At 44.0% G+C, this 14,952-nt stretch overlaps 1 protein-coding gene across 6 annotated transcripts in view; it reads left to right on the forward strand.

Annotated features, from left to right (window-relative positions):
- The window catches only part of HEG1 (heart development protein with EGF like domains 1), a 51,423-nt gene that overhangs the window by 33,112 nt on the left and 3,359 nt on the right, over window positions 1–14,952 (forward strand). For 5 of the 6 annotated variants that reach the window (XM_061370017.1, XM_061370016.1, XM_061370014.1 and 2 more), the window contains 8 exons: window positions 2,333–2,452; window positions 4,033–4,127; window positions 5,440–5,498; window positions 5,980–6,140; window positions 8,459–8,593; window positions 13,911–13,953; window positions 14,061–14,098; window positions 14,698–14,785. In XM_061370017.1, coding sequence (XP_061226001.1) covers window positions 2,333–2,452; window positions 4,033–4,127; window positions 5,440–5,498; window positions 5,980–6,140; window positions 8,459–8,593; window positions 13,911–13,953; window positions 14,061–14,098; window positions 14,698–14,785 — 739 coding nt within the window. Of the gene's footprint in view, window positions 1–2,332; window positions 2,453–4,032; window positions 4,128–5,439; window positions 5,499–5,979; window positions 6,141–8,458; window positions 8,594–13,910; window positions 13,954–14,060; window positions 14,099–14,697; window positions 14,790–14,952 lie in introns of those variants that run through there. The other variant, XR_009727954.1, reaches the window with a different exon arrangement.

Genomic DNA, 14,952 nt, shown 5'->3' on the forward strand with positions numbered 1-14,952 from the left:
GGGCAACCCATTCCAGTGCCTCACCACCCTAACAGGAAAGAACTTCTTCCTTATATCCAATCTAAACTTCCCCTGTTTAAGTTTTAACCTGTTACCCTTTGGTGTACATCTTGCTGAGTGTATCGTTACAATCACTTATAACTGCTGCCAGGCTCCTTATCTTCCCAAGTAAATACATTGACCAAAGTTTTATATGAGTAGAAACCAACTGTGTGTCTGAAGTTCAGAAGCCTGGCCCTTATGCCACTGTAGGATATTGTGTGTGCTAATTGCATTAATCTCAGTGAAATACTGGCAATGGTATATAATCCAGCCAATAATTAAGTATTTAAAGGTTACTTATCAGGCTAATTGGTTTTAATTATAGCTACAGCTCCATGCAAACAAAAAAAAAACAAAAAACCTCCAAAAAACAAAAACAACAACAACAAAAAAAAAACCAAACACCCCCCCCCACCCCAAAAAAAAAAAAAAAAACAAAACAAAAACCCAAAAAACTGTAGAGGAATGGATTTTTTTAATCAAAATTTAAGGTAGCATATCCTTTATACCAGCAGATTTACACTTTAGGTAAGTTGCTCTTTTCTTTAAGTACTGAGGTTTGCCACTTACCAGAATGCAAAAGAGTCTTCTGCTACCTTGGACATAGTGCTTTGTATATGGGTACTCACCATTGTGAGAGAAGAAGCTGCCTTGGTCCGCATGGTACAAAGCACAAACTGAAGGACAGCAAAGTGAAAAGTCAGTATTTTAAAATATGTCCACTCATTTCTGGCTGCTTAGATCAGAAGCAGGCAAATCTTCTCCTTGCTGATGCTGGAGTAGCCATGCCAGGCTAGTTGAGACATGTAAATTGTGTCCAACAGCGTGTCCTGACACAGGGGCTGACTCAGGACTCTGGTCTGCAGGGCCTCTGTGATGCCATGGGGATCACAGTGCTGTCAGATATACACACATGGGTTTGGCTCTCATGCTTTGTGCTTTAACTGCAAAGCCCATCCTTCTTGCCTCTGCTGCAGTCCTCATTAGCAACCGCAAAATAGTTACAATTGGGGTGTAAGCTGTCTTGCTTGTCTTGTGCTGCGTTGTTGCCAGCAAGTCCACAGTCCTGCCTATGGTCTGCCCTTCCATGTGTGTGTGATGTGTTTGTGCTTGTGTGAGTCACAGGCACAGCAAGAGGAGCATTTTTGACCAGGACGTGGGCTTTTTTCAAAGGGAAGTATTAGCTGTCTTCTCCAATTTGCGTTTAAGTTGATTCACCTATGAAGCATCTGAGACTATACTCATTAATCCCCTGATATTATAGAATCATAGAATCATAGAATGGTTAGGGTTGGAAAGGACCTTAAGATCATCAAGTTCCAACCCCCCTGCCATGGGCAGGGACACCTCGCTCTAAACCATATCACCCAAGGCCTCTTCCAACCTGGACTTGAACACTGCCAGGGATGGAGAATTCACAACCTCCTTGGGCAACCTATTCCAGTGCCTCACCACCCTAACAGGAAAGACTTTCTTCCTTATATCCAAACTAAACTTCCCCTGTTTAAGTTTGAACCCATTACCCCTTGTCCTATCACTACAGTCCCTAATGAAGAGTCCATCCCCAGCATCCCTATAGGCCCCCTTCAGATACTGGAAGGCTGCTATGAGGTCTCCATGCAGCCTTCTCTTTTCCAGGCTGAATATATTCCTTATTTGTCAATTGGTGTGTGCTCCCCAAGTCCTTGCTCACTCAGAAGGAAGTGCATTACAAGTGATGGCACAGGCAGGTATTGCTGCTGTGGCCACCCCAGCCTGGCATGGAGGAAGCTGCAGCCCTGGTAGAGATGGTGACAGCAGCTAAGGCTGCTTCCACCATTACTGGGTAGCCTACAAACTGCATCAGTGTTCACGCACTAGCTTTGGATCATGGAAACAGGGCTTAGATGAAAAGGGCAGGACTCTGGTAAAAGGAGTCCATGGTCCAAAGTCTGTCTCTGACTGTCTCTCCATCCTTAATTGTAAAATTGTTTGTCTTTGGAAAATACTCCAAGATCTGCAGATGAGCAGTGCTGTAGACAAGCTGGGTGTTCATATTAACATGGATCAACACTGGATCCCAAGGGCTTTTGAATGAATATTCAAGAGAAAGTGGTTCATGTTTATTCTTTCAGCTCCAACAGAATAATTAATCTCCATCAGGATAAATAGTAAGCGCAAATGATGCAATGTAGAATCTGATAATGCTCAGGGGGTCACAGAAGAGGAGCCAACTTGATCTTTTTTAACTGAGCTGTCGATTTTTGTGATTCTGTAACCATAACCTGGGTTTTTTTTTCTGCTTTTGTAGACGTGGATAAATGTCTTTCCAACCCTTGTCCTGCACTGGCCACCTGCAACAACACCCATGGCTCTTATATCTGTCAGTGTCCTCTTGGCTATGAGCTGGAAAAAGGAAAGTGCAATTTAGGTAAGAAAACAAAAGTGAAAAACCAGTGAAGAAAAAGATGGAAGTAATTATCTGTAATCTTCTAAAATAAATTAACTGAAGCTCACACTAGTTCAGGAGCATAATGTTGCTCCCAGCCACCAGGTTTAACAAGAGCTTTTTGCAGTGTCTAATGGCTGTCGTGTTGTGGAGCAGGCACAGTGATGGCTCAGAGTTTCTTAAAAACAGGCTTGTTACTAAGGACAGATGTGCCCCTTCTGTTCCTCATGTGTTTTACAACCCCCACCCAGAAATCGTTCAGCAACTTCTCATAGCTTGAAGTCCTGCAAACAGTGGGGATGGCACTTGGCTTGAGAGAAGTGAGATGGGCTATTGTGTAACCTGGCTTCAGTGGGATCAGCCATGTGTGGAAAGTTAAGCAGCCATGAAAAGTCTTTGTAAGATCAAGGTCTTGTTTTGCACCTTTAGCATTTTTCATGCAACACAATTATTAGTTGGAACTCAGGTTCTGACCCCCTCCTTTCTATTAGAGGACTCTAAATCTCAAGGATTTACAATGTCTCATTGTAAAGTGGAATTTGTTTTGCTGGAGTTTCTTCTAACCCTTAATCAGCAAGGATTAGAGGAATGGAAATTTTGCTTAAGGAAACATGGGTGAGGTGTCCCTTAAGTGTGTTTTGAAACATTTCTTTGAGCTGGAATGTGTCAGCTTCTAATTTAGAGAGTTGCTTTGTTATGCCTTGAACTGGGATATGAGTAGATTATATAAACACTGTGAGGGTGATTCTCATCTCTTTTTACCGAGAATTGTTACATTATAGCTGTCTGATATAAAATCTGTGCTGAAGATAGGCTTTGTGTATGAGTCAAAATGGGAAAGAATTGGAGGCTTTCTAATGTTATCTGCAATGGTATTCTGTTTTTCTGAGCTCTGAGTTCTCATTTCCACTGAGTATCTCATGACACTTCATACAAGATTTAGGGGTATTATCTCTCCAAGTCTGGACAACTCGGATTATTGAATTCTGCTGCCATGAATCAAATATCAGTCTAAGAATGGAAAAATGCATCTTTTGGACCTCTTTTCAAACATCATTGCTCATTCTGTCCAACAATTTGAAAAATGAAAATGCCCTTTTTCCAGTGCTTTATTTTGACTTGTTGATTTGCTTTCTTTCCATTGGAGGGATGGGTGAGATATTTGACATGTTTACCCAAAATTATTATAAATAGCTTTGGTACCTAAAGCTGTCTTGTTGCTAAATTTACCTAGTTCTGTCTGTGCTCAGGGGTCCTTTTAAATTAGTCTGTGTTTCTATATGAAATGTAGGAATGCTGCAGTGAAATGCTGTCTGAACAGCACTGAGCTCTGGAGTTTGACTTGGGATGTGGGAACACTGCAGTAAACCTTGGGAAAAATTCCAAGGCTGGGAATTTGCTTTACTGGGGCAGTGACTATAAGCCGTGAGTTTTCTGTCCACTGTGTGAGGGGTTTTTCCATGCAGACAGGCTGTCATGTAAATGTGAGATGTGGATGAACCACAGTTACACATGGTATGGAGATGTGTGTTCTGACTAACTTGCCTTATTCTTCTTTTTAGTAAGAATATTTATTGGCCAGGTTCCCCTGAAAGTTAATATTACCCATGGGAAGTATGCAGAGCTCCTCCACGTTGAAGATGAGATCCTGACGATGGTGAGTGTCATTGTCAGGACTTTGGCAATGCTGATGAGACAGGTGCCCTTTGCTCCTTTTACATTTGTCATGGGTAGCCATGAGACTCTGTAGTGTGGATTTAGCCTTTTTAATCATTGAACCATCCTGGTCTGGAGCTAGTAGGATTGGCAAGATGCATGCTTTTAAACCCATCATGCTTCTCTCCCCTTCTCTGCCCTAGTTGTCAAGGCAGCAGCAGAGAGATCTGACTGCTATGGGGCTTAAGACAACATATCTGCCCAGAAAATCCTGAAGCCCTTTTTGTGGTGTGGCTGGGTTCATGCTTCTGTAGCCTACATTCTCTCTTAGTGCCCGCTGGCTGCATTGCCTTCTCCAAACCCTGAAAGGGCATTAGTGCTCTTCTAAGATCAATTATTAAAACAGTAACTCTGGGCTTCATTGGTCATCAGTGTATCTTACAGGTACTGGGGCAGGTTGGACTGCATCTGGTGGCACCTTGCTTTTAGCCAAACCCTGTGAGATGAAGCTCAACAGCAGCACCCACCCAAATACACCTTCCTCTTTGTGGAGTTCCCAGCCATGCTATCGCAACCATGTGGCTTTCAGTCAGTTAAGAGCAAGTGGTGGGTGAGCTATTAGTTCCCCATATGCCATCAGTTGCTCCAAAAAGAACCCTGGGCTAGGGATAGGTACATCTCTGTGCATTTTTTTCGCCAGATCATTGCATGCATGGATTTGTCCTGTTAGCAGTTGCTGGGTTGGCTGCAATTCATCCCAACTTTTTTTGGAGTAGGTGATTTGGAGATCCCACCAAAGTAGGGGGGAGATGGGGTGAGTTGCCTTGATGCTGCCTGCCTGCCTGGCTTGTGCTGGGGAGTGAAAATAAATGGCCACATGGATCCAGGGGGAAGCAGGCTCCTTGGAAGATGTGCAGTCTCTGATGGTGCCACTTGGAGCTTGGCCTTGCACAAGGCTCTCTTCCCACTAGCTTCTGGCTCATCCTCAGAAGCCCCACTTCGTGGTCATTGCATAGTAGGGCTCCAGGCAGATGCTCATGTTGAAATCCCCAATCCTTTGTTCCTGTCCAAGACTGCATAATAGTGACTTCAGCCATCCCTTGCTGGCAACAGGATGACACATTTTTCTTATGAAAATCACCAGCAGGTGAAGTGCTGGGATGCTCAGAGCCCCCTTGGCCCCAGCAGACAGCTCTGGTGAATGCAGGGGGTGGTATTGGTGACGCAGAAGGACTATCCTGTGTTGTGTCCCATGGGGCTGAATCCCTCCTCATTCCCATGGCTGCTAACATCTGCTCTCTCCTTCCTTGCAGCTTGATGCATCACTGTCCAGCTTACCAGGGTACCACCACTCCACAGTTAAAGCAACCAGGTAAGGCTAAGGCTACTGGGGGAAGAATGAGAAACCTAAGCATTCAAGATATTCAACTTGAGATCCACATTCCCCATTCTGAGTGGGTGTTGGGCTTGATGCAATCTGACCTCGCAGTAGTCAGGGCATGGGGAATGCTTGATCATCTTGCGTGGCTCTGCTGGTATCCCCTCCTGGACTGAGTGGCCTGGGGATGGGCCTGTGAGCTGCCCAGGAGGGATTTATGGGTGGTTTCAAAATCAGCTACCAGCACCCCTTCCAGCCCCAAATTAACTTCTCTGTATGTGAGTTTGTCCTGTTTCTAAGGTCTGTTACAATGAATGACTGTTCCAGTATGTATGCAGTATTGTGTCTGTGATAAGCATCACTTGCTTATGCCTATGTATAATATGCATTAATAAGAGTCCTATGTATAAGGTGCTAACAATGACATCAGACTGACCTGTGGTACTCAGGGCTGTTTTGTTTTGTTTTCTGTTAGGGAGACGAATTTTGTGCATGTTTCAGTGCAATCCACATTCTCTTTATCATCCAATGTGACTCTTTATGACGTTGTTAGCAGCGTGAAAAGCTACATTCGAGCTTGCAAATCCCCCACCGAAGCCTGCCAGTTCATCTCCAGCCTGAAGCCGCTCCACAGAGGTAAATAGCGTCTGGAGGGACTGTGGTGGGAAGGGAAAGGGATGTTTTATTTGGCTTCTTCTATAACAAAGAGAAAGATTTTGGCATTTGGAAAAAGCGCTCTGAATCTTTTTTATCTTATTTAAAAGGGAGTCATCTTAAGAGCCTCTTGGTATGAAAGGGATGCAGATATTGAGCCTTATCTTTGCCACATGTGTGAGAAATCTGTTTCTCTGTGAAAACATCACACAGCACAGGATCAGAAGGCATTGTAGGGCAGCCTTTCATCTTTGGCATGTGACACTGGGCCCCAGCCAGATCAAAAAACCGTAAGTCTTAATTCCACCTGTGCAGCTGGGAGCCAGGGAAACTGTGAAAGCCAAGAGACAAACCCTCTCAGTGAAGTTGATTGAAACCACTGGAGGCTGTATGGGGAGCTCTGCTCTCCTGCCTACCCAATTTCAGTGATGCCCTGTCTAAAGATGACTCACAGTTAAGAGCTTTTGATTTCTGTTACCAAATCCTTTACCTGCCAAAGAGGAATGTGGGTGTAGCACAGAGAACTTGAGAAACACGTCAGTGTTGTCACAAACAGTGTGGCCAACAGGACTAGGGAAGTCATAATCCCCCTGTACTCAGGACTGGTGGGGCTGCATCTCGAATACTGTGTTCAGTTCTGGGCCCCACACTACAGGATTGATACTGAGTTGCTGGAGAGGGTCCAGAGAAGGGAAACAAATTAGATGAAGGGTCTGGAGCCCAAGTCTTAAGAGGAATTGCTGAGGGAACTGGGGTCATTTAGACTCGAGAAGAGAAGGCTCAGGGAGAACCTTGTCACTCTCCACAGCTACGTGAAAGGAGGATGGAGAAAGGAGGTGGCTGGTCTTCTCCCAAGTAACAAGAGGTAACAGCTTCAAGCTGTTTCAGGGGAGGTTTAAATTGGATATTAGGAAAAATTTCTTTATAGAAAGGGTGCTCAGGCATTGGAACAGGCTGCCCAGGGAATCACCATCCATGGAAGTGTTCAAATAACATGTAGATGAGGCCCTCAGTGACACAGTTTAGTGGTGGACTTGGTAGTCCGAGGGTAACAGTTGAACTTGATCTTAAAGGTCTTTTCCAACGCAGTTAATTCTATGATTCTGTGAGTGTTGTGCAGGACCTTCTCTAGGTGGACCCCATTGTTGGTGCTGGCCCTGTGCCCTGTACCTCCTGGTCCTTGCTTTCTGAGGGAGCGATAGAGGAGATTTAGCTGCGAGAGGTACCATCAGGATGCAAGGAATGAGCACCCTTTAAAGATAGGCTACTGCAACAAAACTTCTGTTCATGGAACTCTGACTTCAGGGTTTGAGGCTTTGAGGATAAAGAGCAGCACCAGTTAGCCTGGGTGTAGTGGGAAACCCCACAGAGTGTTTTGGCAAAATAAACATGAAGATGAGAAATTTAGCATGTGCTTTTAACATGCTGTGATTTAAAGCCACACTCCACCAAGGACTGAATTGCCTGAATTATTTTGGTAGATCCTCTCAGACTGTATCTAGCCATTACCTCTGATTACAATGCTTCTGCTAAAGTCTACTTTTAACTTGAAATAAGCAGAATAAGGAACGAATTATGTACTTGTGTAAGTGCTTATAAGAAAAGACATCAGATAAAAAAAATATGATGTATCTAGCAGGGAGAGGTTTATAAAAGGTGAGTGCCAAATGAGTGACGTGCATTCCATAAAATCCTATTTCTCATGGATATTTTTTTGTTTCTTCATTCCATCTAGTCTGACCTCCCAGTAAAAATGTAAATTCGGTGACAGTTTCCATCGTTTACCCACAGTTTTGCTGAATGCTTGTTGTAACAAATCTGACTTTCTAAAGTAAAACTCTGCTTTGAAGTAATGTAAATGAAAGGACAAATTCTTTGTTTGAAAAATGAAAAAAATCCAGTGCTTAATATTGAAATGGAAAAAAAAAATTGCTTTGGGCTTAGCAAAATGTTTTGCTTGCTATAAGCTTAAAAACTGATTTGTTGAACTATCTCAGGAGTGAATGTGTTCCAGCTTGAGCCAAACCAAATTTTTCTTTTTCATTTCCCCTTCTGCCTCCAAGCTGAAACATTTATTATTCTCTCTTTCTATTGGCCCATACAAATGATGGTAGATGTGCAAGAAAAGGTGGCATAGAGTCATGTTGACTGTCTCCTGGTGTAAAAAATACTATTTAAAAGAAAAAAAAAGAAAGGAGATTAAAGCAACACATGAGCTGAATGTGATGCCAGGAAAGCACGTGCATGTAATGATGGGTTTAGAGAGAACTGCACTGATGTTGGCTGCCTCCTCCTGACAGTTGGCAGCTTGTGCAAGCAGAAAGACCCTGAATGTGACAAGGAAACTTCTGAATGCACTGACTTTGATGGAGTTGCTCTCTGCCACTGCAAAAGTGGGTACTTCAAATACAACAAGATGGACCACTCCTGCAGAGGTATGGCTCTTTCTGTAGTGCGTTTTGCCTGAATTTTGCTTAAACTTTTCATTCCAGTAGAAATGAGTGCATTTGTGTGTGTATGTATCACTATGAAGGCAAGAAGCTCAATATTGTGAGTAAATATTAGCAGCTCAAGTTTCTTTTATTTAGTTAGGGGACTTTTCAGCAGGCACTGAAGATACAGTCTCTCTCTAGGAATAATATTATCTCTTTCTAGAGCATGCTGTGAATCACAGTGATTCTGAAGAGGAAGAAAGGGGCCTGACTGCTTTGGGCTTCAGTTCAGTGGCACAGAGCAGAGATGACGTGTGCCTCTGGTTGTTTTGATTTTGTCTGAACTCTCAGCGAACTCAGTAGAAGTGCTTTGAACTCAAAAGCCTATATTAAGACATCATCCATATTTTTAAAATAAGTACCTGAAAATTATTAATTTATTTTTCAGGTGGGTTCCTAATAGAATTTTTAAGCTTAAGTACTATATTATTTTTTAGCTGCTCTTCAGATAATGAAATCTAGTTTTGCTATATTTTAAACAAGGTCTTTGTCTATGTGCTGATGGTCAAAATGACTTCTGTAGGATCAGGGTGTCCATCCCTAGTTCCAGCAGTTATTGCAGGTCTTCTTAAGAAATGCAGTTTTCTGATGACATATCAATAAGGGTTGCAGTAGTGATTATACATTGCTTCTGGCAGTTTCTGCTGGGTTGCTGTTGAAATGGAAGGAGGTGCTTTACTGATTCCAAATCTGATCAGATAGTGAGAAAAATGTGCCTGGAAATAATTCATGGACTGCAGGCTCTGGTATGGACATCATGGAGATGGGTTCCAGGCCATGGTGACCTTCCTTTGCCCTATGGCTCTAGCTAAAATCTTTCTCTTTCGTGTTTTAATTCCCTCCCTTCCTTGTATGTTGGGAGAAGGATTTCTATTAGGAAACACTGACCATATCCATTGAACCCTGAAAGGCAGAGAAGGGCTTACTTAGTGAGTGGGGAGCTGAGCTGAAATCTGGGAGGCTTTGCTCAATTCTAGCTCCATCATTTACGGTGGGAACCCAAGGGCAAATTACTCCATTTTTCTTGTCCATGTCTCTTGTCAAGGAGTGTTGTGAAGATAAATATCTGAAAGGCTGTGAGGCACTCAGATGCGATGGTTGCAGAGGGGTAAGAGATCTAACGTCTTATAAAATGTGGTTACTTCCTACTTACAGGTATTTTTTGTTGTGCTAAATATAAAAAAAGCTCTACCTGCACATAGTGAGGCCTCAGTTCCACCTTCAGCTCGGTGCTGTCAGTAGGAAGCATCTTATTGACTAGCTTGAGAGTGTCTGAGGGACAGGGTTGATGCGGAATTTAGGCTGCAGCAGTGTGAGGGTAGCACCAACTGCATCATGCCATGCTCTGGCAAGTTACCAGATTTACAGCATCACTTTGTTCCTATCTGGGTAAACCAGGTGGTTTGGGATTTTTAAAGGCTTTTTCAAAAGCCAAGCTATGGCACTTGTTTGGTATTTAGGTCTGTTTTCTGATAAACATAGCATACAATATGCAGGCTTCTTTGAAAATCTCTGCCCTCTTAGTGACTAAACAGGAACTGAGGTCTCCTGAGCATCCGACCCTCATTGTGGGTCATGAAAATGTGGCACAGTAACTCCAATTATAGTATTTGCAAAGAGGGAAATGGCTATTGTGCTGCCCTGTCCGGTCTCCCCCGTGGGAAGGCGAGTGTGGCTGGGAGAGGCGCTGGGACATGGAGGATCAGCCGCCTTGACCTTCGGGGATTGTTCTGCTCTGCCTTGCAGTGGCTGTCCCCTGGGGCATGCTTGAAAAGCCACCAGGGAAAAGTTGTGTCTCTGAGCTACACGTTGGCCGTGGTACCTCTTGGTGTGCAGTTCGCCTGCCTCTGGGTCATTGATGATTTTCAGCCTTCCTGGTATCTTCAGGGCTGTTTTAGAAATCGAGCAACAAACCCAGTGTGCCACCTTTTCAACAGCATGCTATTTTTAATAGCATGAGTGTTACTGAAGTGAAGCAAGGAGCAGCAAAGCAGGTTTCCAAAGAGACCCCTGAGTCTCTTTCAGGAAGGCAAGGGCAAAGGAATCCAGAAAAAAAAAGCACAGCCCAATAGCTTTGCTTGGCCCCTGACACTTAAACCTTTCCTCCATTCCCTGCTCATGTTTAAAAGCTTGCTGAGCGAGCATGACAGTGTGAGCTCTCCTGGGAGCATGTTCAAAGGAGCAGGAAAGATGCCAGAGGAGAAAGCAAAGTGTCAGGAAAAGGCAGGGTTGAGGACAGGAAGAGATATAAGCACTAAGCATTTAAGTAAGACAGAGATATGCATGTTCAGGATCTTGCTTTTCCTCTTTACTGCCTCTGTAGCCTCCTGGTCTGGAGCTGTGTGCCCATGGGGTCCCAGGGCTGTGCTTGCCCAAGGGACAACTCCAGCTTTGAGGTCGCTTGAGTTGTATGCGTCCTACACATGTTACTGAGTGGGAGAGATTAGGTTGGGCTCCATCACCCACCTGCAGGCTCCTCCAGGCCTTCCCAATGGGTAAACAACAGGCTGGGGCTGGGGAACATGCAATTGCTGCACTCACTGGGGAAGAAAACTCCACTGAGCTGTTGAGGTGATTCCTCTCTCCCCTTCAGTGTAGATTTCATTATTGCCTGATCTTGTGGCTTGCTTTGGTAAAACATTTGATCCATAACGGTTTTGGTCTTCTTTTGTTAGCAAGTGAAAGGAGCAACACTTCCAGTCTCATTTTGCTAATACCTCCATATTATGAATGAGATAGGCAAAGATCCTTTGGGATTTACTACCTTTGTCCTGGTTGTCTGCTGGCTGAGGCTCTTAACTCTTCCTTGACTTCAAAGAAACTATCTTAAAGAGAGAAAAATAAATCCAGTGCAAAAAGTATCATGATGAGATGCAGAAGGGGGCTATACAAAGAGCCTTACCCTCCCCATCCCCAGCTCTGGGGGAATATATGGAGTGCAAGAGTTAGTGGAAGAGTATTGGGGATATATAGGGCAGAGAAAGGATTGCAAGACCAGCTGCCATTGATGTCAGTCCCTCGTTGTTGGTGCCAGTTGCCATGCAAAGTCTGGGCCTTGAGCAGTAATATTCTTGATGCGAATTCATCGCTCATCTGAGTCTACACACCAGGAGTGATGCGAGACACTTTGATGGTGTGTAGGCAAAGAGTATTTCAGCATGACTTCAAGCAAGGTAAGGCAATCAAGAGCAGAGTGCCAGGTACACTGTGGGTTGTGTCTCCTGGAAAGTAGAGACTGGGGCAAAGCTGTGAAGGAGGCCTGGTGGGTAAAGAAGAGGTCCCCAGTTCTGGCTTGTAAGGCTAATATGGTCTCTGGGTGCATTTAGGGGGCACAGACAGGCAGAAGAGTGGAAGTTCTGTTATCCCTGGGCTTGCAACATCTGTTTCTGGGAATCAGTGATCAAAAGGGTCCAAGAAAACCTGGGAGCATTCAGAGAAAAGCTGCAATAACTAGAGAGAGTCAGAGATCTCTGTGTACTTGGCTGTATTAAAGGCGTGATTTGACGGTGAGGAGGAGAAATGTGATCATGTAACCTTTTCCAGTCTAGCAAATAAACATCCAAAAGCTGGAATTTGACACTGGTATAATTCAGACCAGAAAGAAGGTGAATGTTTTTAATGACTGGGGAAATTAACTTCATGAGCATCTGACCCAGGGTTGTGGTTGTCTGTAACTGAAAATATTAGAATCAATCTTGGATGGTTCTCTAAAATGTAGCTCAACTATTTGATTTGAAACTGGAATTAAATTTAGGGAAGTTCTGTGACCTGTATTATGAGGGGAGTTCACAGTCACATTGCTCCCTGCTGGCATCAGTATCACTTGTTATTGGTGCTGGAAGAACCATAAACTTCTGAATCCAGCCAGTATACGAGTGCTCTCTCTTGGTTTACTATGATATTGCCAGCCCATCCTAATGGACAGTGTTGCACGTTTGTCCTTCTTTTCTTCCTCCTCCCCGTCTGTGTCAAGTGTTTCTGAAAATACAGCTGCTGTCTGTGACAGAGGTGAAAAGGCATTTGGTGTGTATTCGGGAGCAGCAGAGGAGGAGGTGAGGGCTTTGCTGCTTAGCTGAGACCTCTCCTGGAAGCCCCCTCTTCTCCCCACAGATTTCCTCACACTTGCTGGGGTGCCTGAGATTTTGGCTTTGGGTTTTCCCTACAGTTAGAGAGCAAGGCAGGCAGTGTTGAGAGCTGCCACCTCTTCAGTTTTAAGTTTTTTTGGGGGGGGGGGGGGGAGGCAGAAAGTCCAGGAGCCTTTTTGTTTTCAGTTAGCAATCTGGTTTTATTCCCTGTGGAGTGTGCTGCAGGGCTTCCCCAGATGCTTGGGTGATGTCTTGCAGACCCCAAGGGCTGCTGCATGTGCTAGCCCTGGCTTGTCCCTCTACCCAAAGTGACCCTGTCTGTGTGATTCCTACTCAGGTCTTTGAGTGACCACTGCCTCTGTGAAAGGCAGCAGATCTGCAGGAGTCCTTATAAATGTATGTCCAACATTATCATCACTTTTAGTGTTCATCAGAAGGGTAGCATAATTTTCTCACGTAATTCAGGTGATGAGATAGCTCTCTGTAAGCACAGAAATGATTTTATTTTGAAATGATGGTTTTAGGTTTTTGCTAGCATTTTGTACATAGCAGTTTTCTGGCTTATTTAGGCATAGTACCTATTATTTCCCTTCTATAGTAAAATATTACATTTCAAAATTTGATTTAGCTGCAAATTTGAACAACAGGAAAAAAGGTGGCATGAGGCAAAACATAACACTTCAGGTTACCCTAACTGTGTTTGCATAACATTTTTTGCAATACTAACATTTAACTTTAATTAATAACACACATCAGTTCCAAAATAGCACTGTTCAAACTAAGTTTCAAAACAAAAACTGGAGGAACTTGCAGATATTTTACACTGCTCTTTTGTGGGAAACAGTACAAGTGTGCATGGGTTTCCATTTGGGCAAGAAGGGGTTGTGTTGTGCTCGGCATTAGGTTACCTGCCGCCTACCCTGAGCCAGGCTCTGGGCTAGCTCTGCCAGGAAGTCCTGAAATGGTCCTGTCAAAGCCAGCGTGAGGTGAATTTAAGTGCACGGTGTTTTGCCTAAACCAGAGCAGATACTGCATCACGTCCTTCTGTGCCAGCAGCGCAGACCGGCATGTCAGCCCCAGGGTTGATCGGGATGAGGCTGCCGTGGGAAGCGGCGGTGGGAAATGCCTTCCCTGCACCACTATGTGGTGCTCATGGCCCTTTTCTGTGTTTTTAGCTTGTGAAGATGGATATAAGCTGGAAAATGAGACCTGCGTGAGGTATGATGACTGTTCCCTCCTCCTAGTCCACGTCCTTTTGAATATTGTTTTGGTGACCTGTTGTCACAACTAAGCCACTGAAACTCCATGTTGTGTTCTGTTACCAGCTGCCCATTTGGCTTAGGTGGATTCAACTGTGGAAACCGTAAGTACCAAATTTTGTTTCTTTGAATTTCTACAGTGTCAGAAATGGGAGATTTGAAGCAAGTAATTGCAGGTGACTGTGTCCAAAATGCAGTAGGTACATGATACTCTTGTCAGGTTTTTTGGTTTCTTCATTTTCTGCTGAGAATTATTTTGTTGACCTTCTTTGTCAAAGTTGTCAGTGTTATCTTCTAAGGGAAGATGTCCTTTTCTCTGGATACTCTGTCATGATAGCATGTATAGAAGACACTCTTAGTATTGTAGGATAGTCTGGGTTGGAAGAGACCTTCAGTGGTCATCTGGTCCAGCCCCCCTCTTGAAACAAGGTATTCAGAGGTTAATCCATGAAATATCGTTTAAATTATTCTGATCTATTAGTAAAGGCAATCTGTCCTCTAGGGAAACATGACCTTGTTTTCCCTTTAGCAGGAGATCCCAACTCCATCCATTTCACTCAGAAATTTAAGGCAATATTGCTTACAGAGGGAGGAAAGATGGGAAATAAACAGGTCCTTTGCATGAGGACCTTGGATATGTTTACAGTAGAATTTACAGCTACATTGCTGTTTCTAAGTGAGTCTCTGTCTTTCTTGTCTGTAGCATATCAGCTTATCACCGTGGTGATTGCAGCTGCAGGAGGCGGACTTCTGCTTATCATGGGCATAGCACTTATCATCACCTGCTGCCGGTAGGTATGACCAGAAGCCCCGGCTCATCCGTGGCATCTTCTCAGTGGGTTACATCACACTTAATGCTCTACACATGAACCCTGATGGACCAAAACACAGGATAGCTAAGCAAGTGGATTAATCAGATACTGAAGTATCGCACTGTGCTTTCATTTGGGACGTATAT

This window comes from Neopsephotus bourkii, unplaced genomic scaffold, assembly GCF_033783945.1.
Source record: "Neopsephotus bourkii isolate Nb327-2 ecotype Australia unplaced genomic scaffold, CSIRO-AGI_Nbou_v1 NB_1526, whole genome shotgun sequence".
NCBI lineage: Eukaryota > Metazoa > Chordata > Aves > Psittaciformes > Psittacidae > Neopsephotus > Neopsephotus bourkii.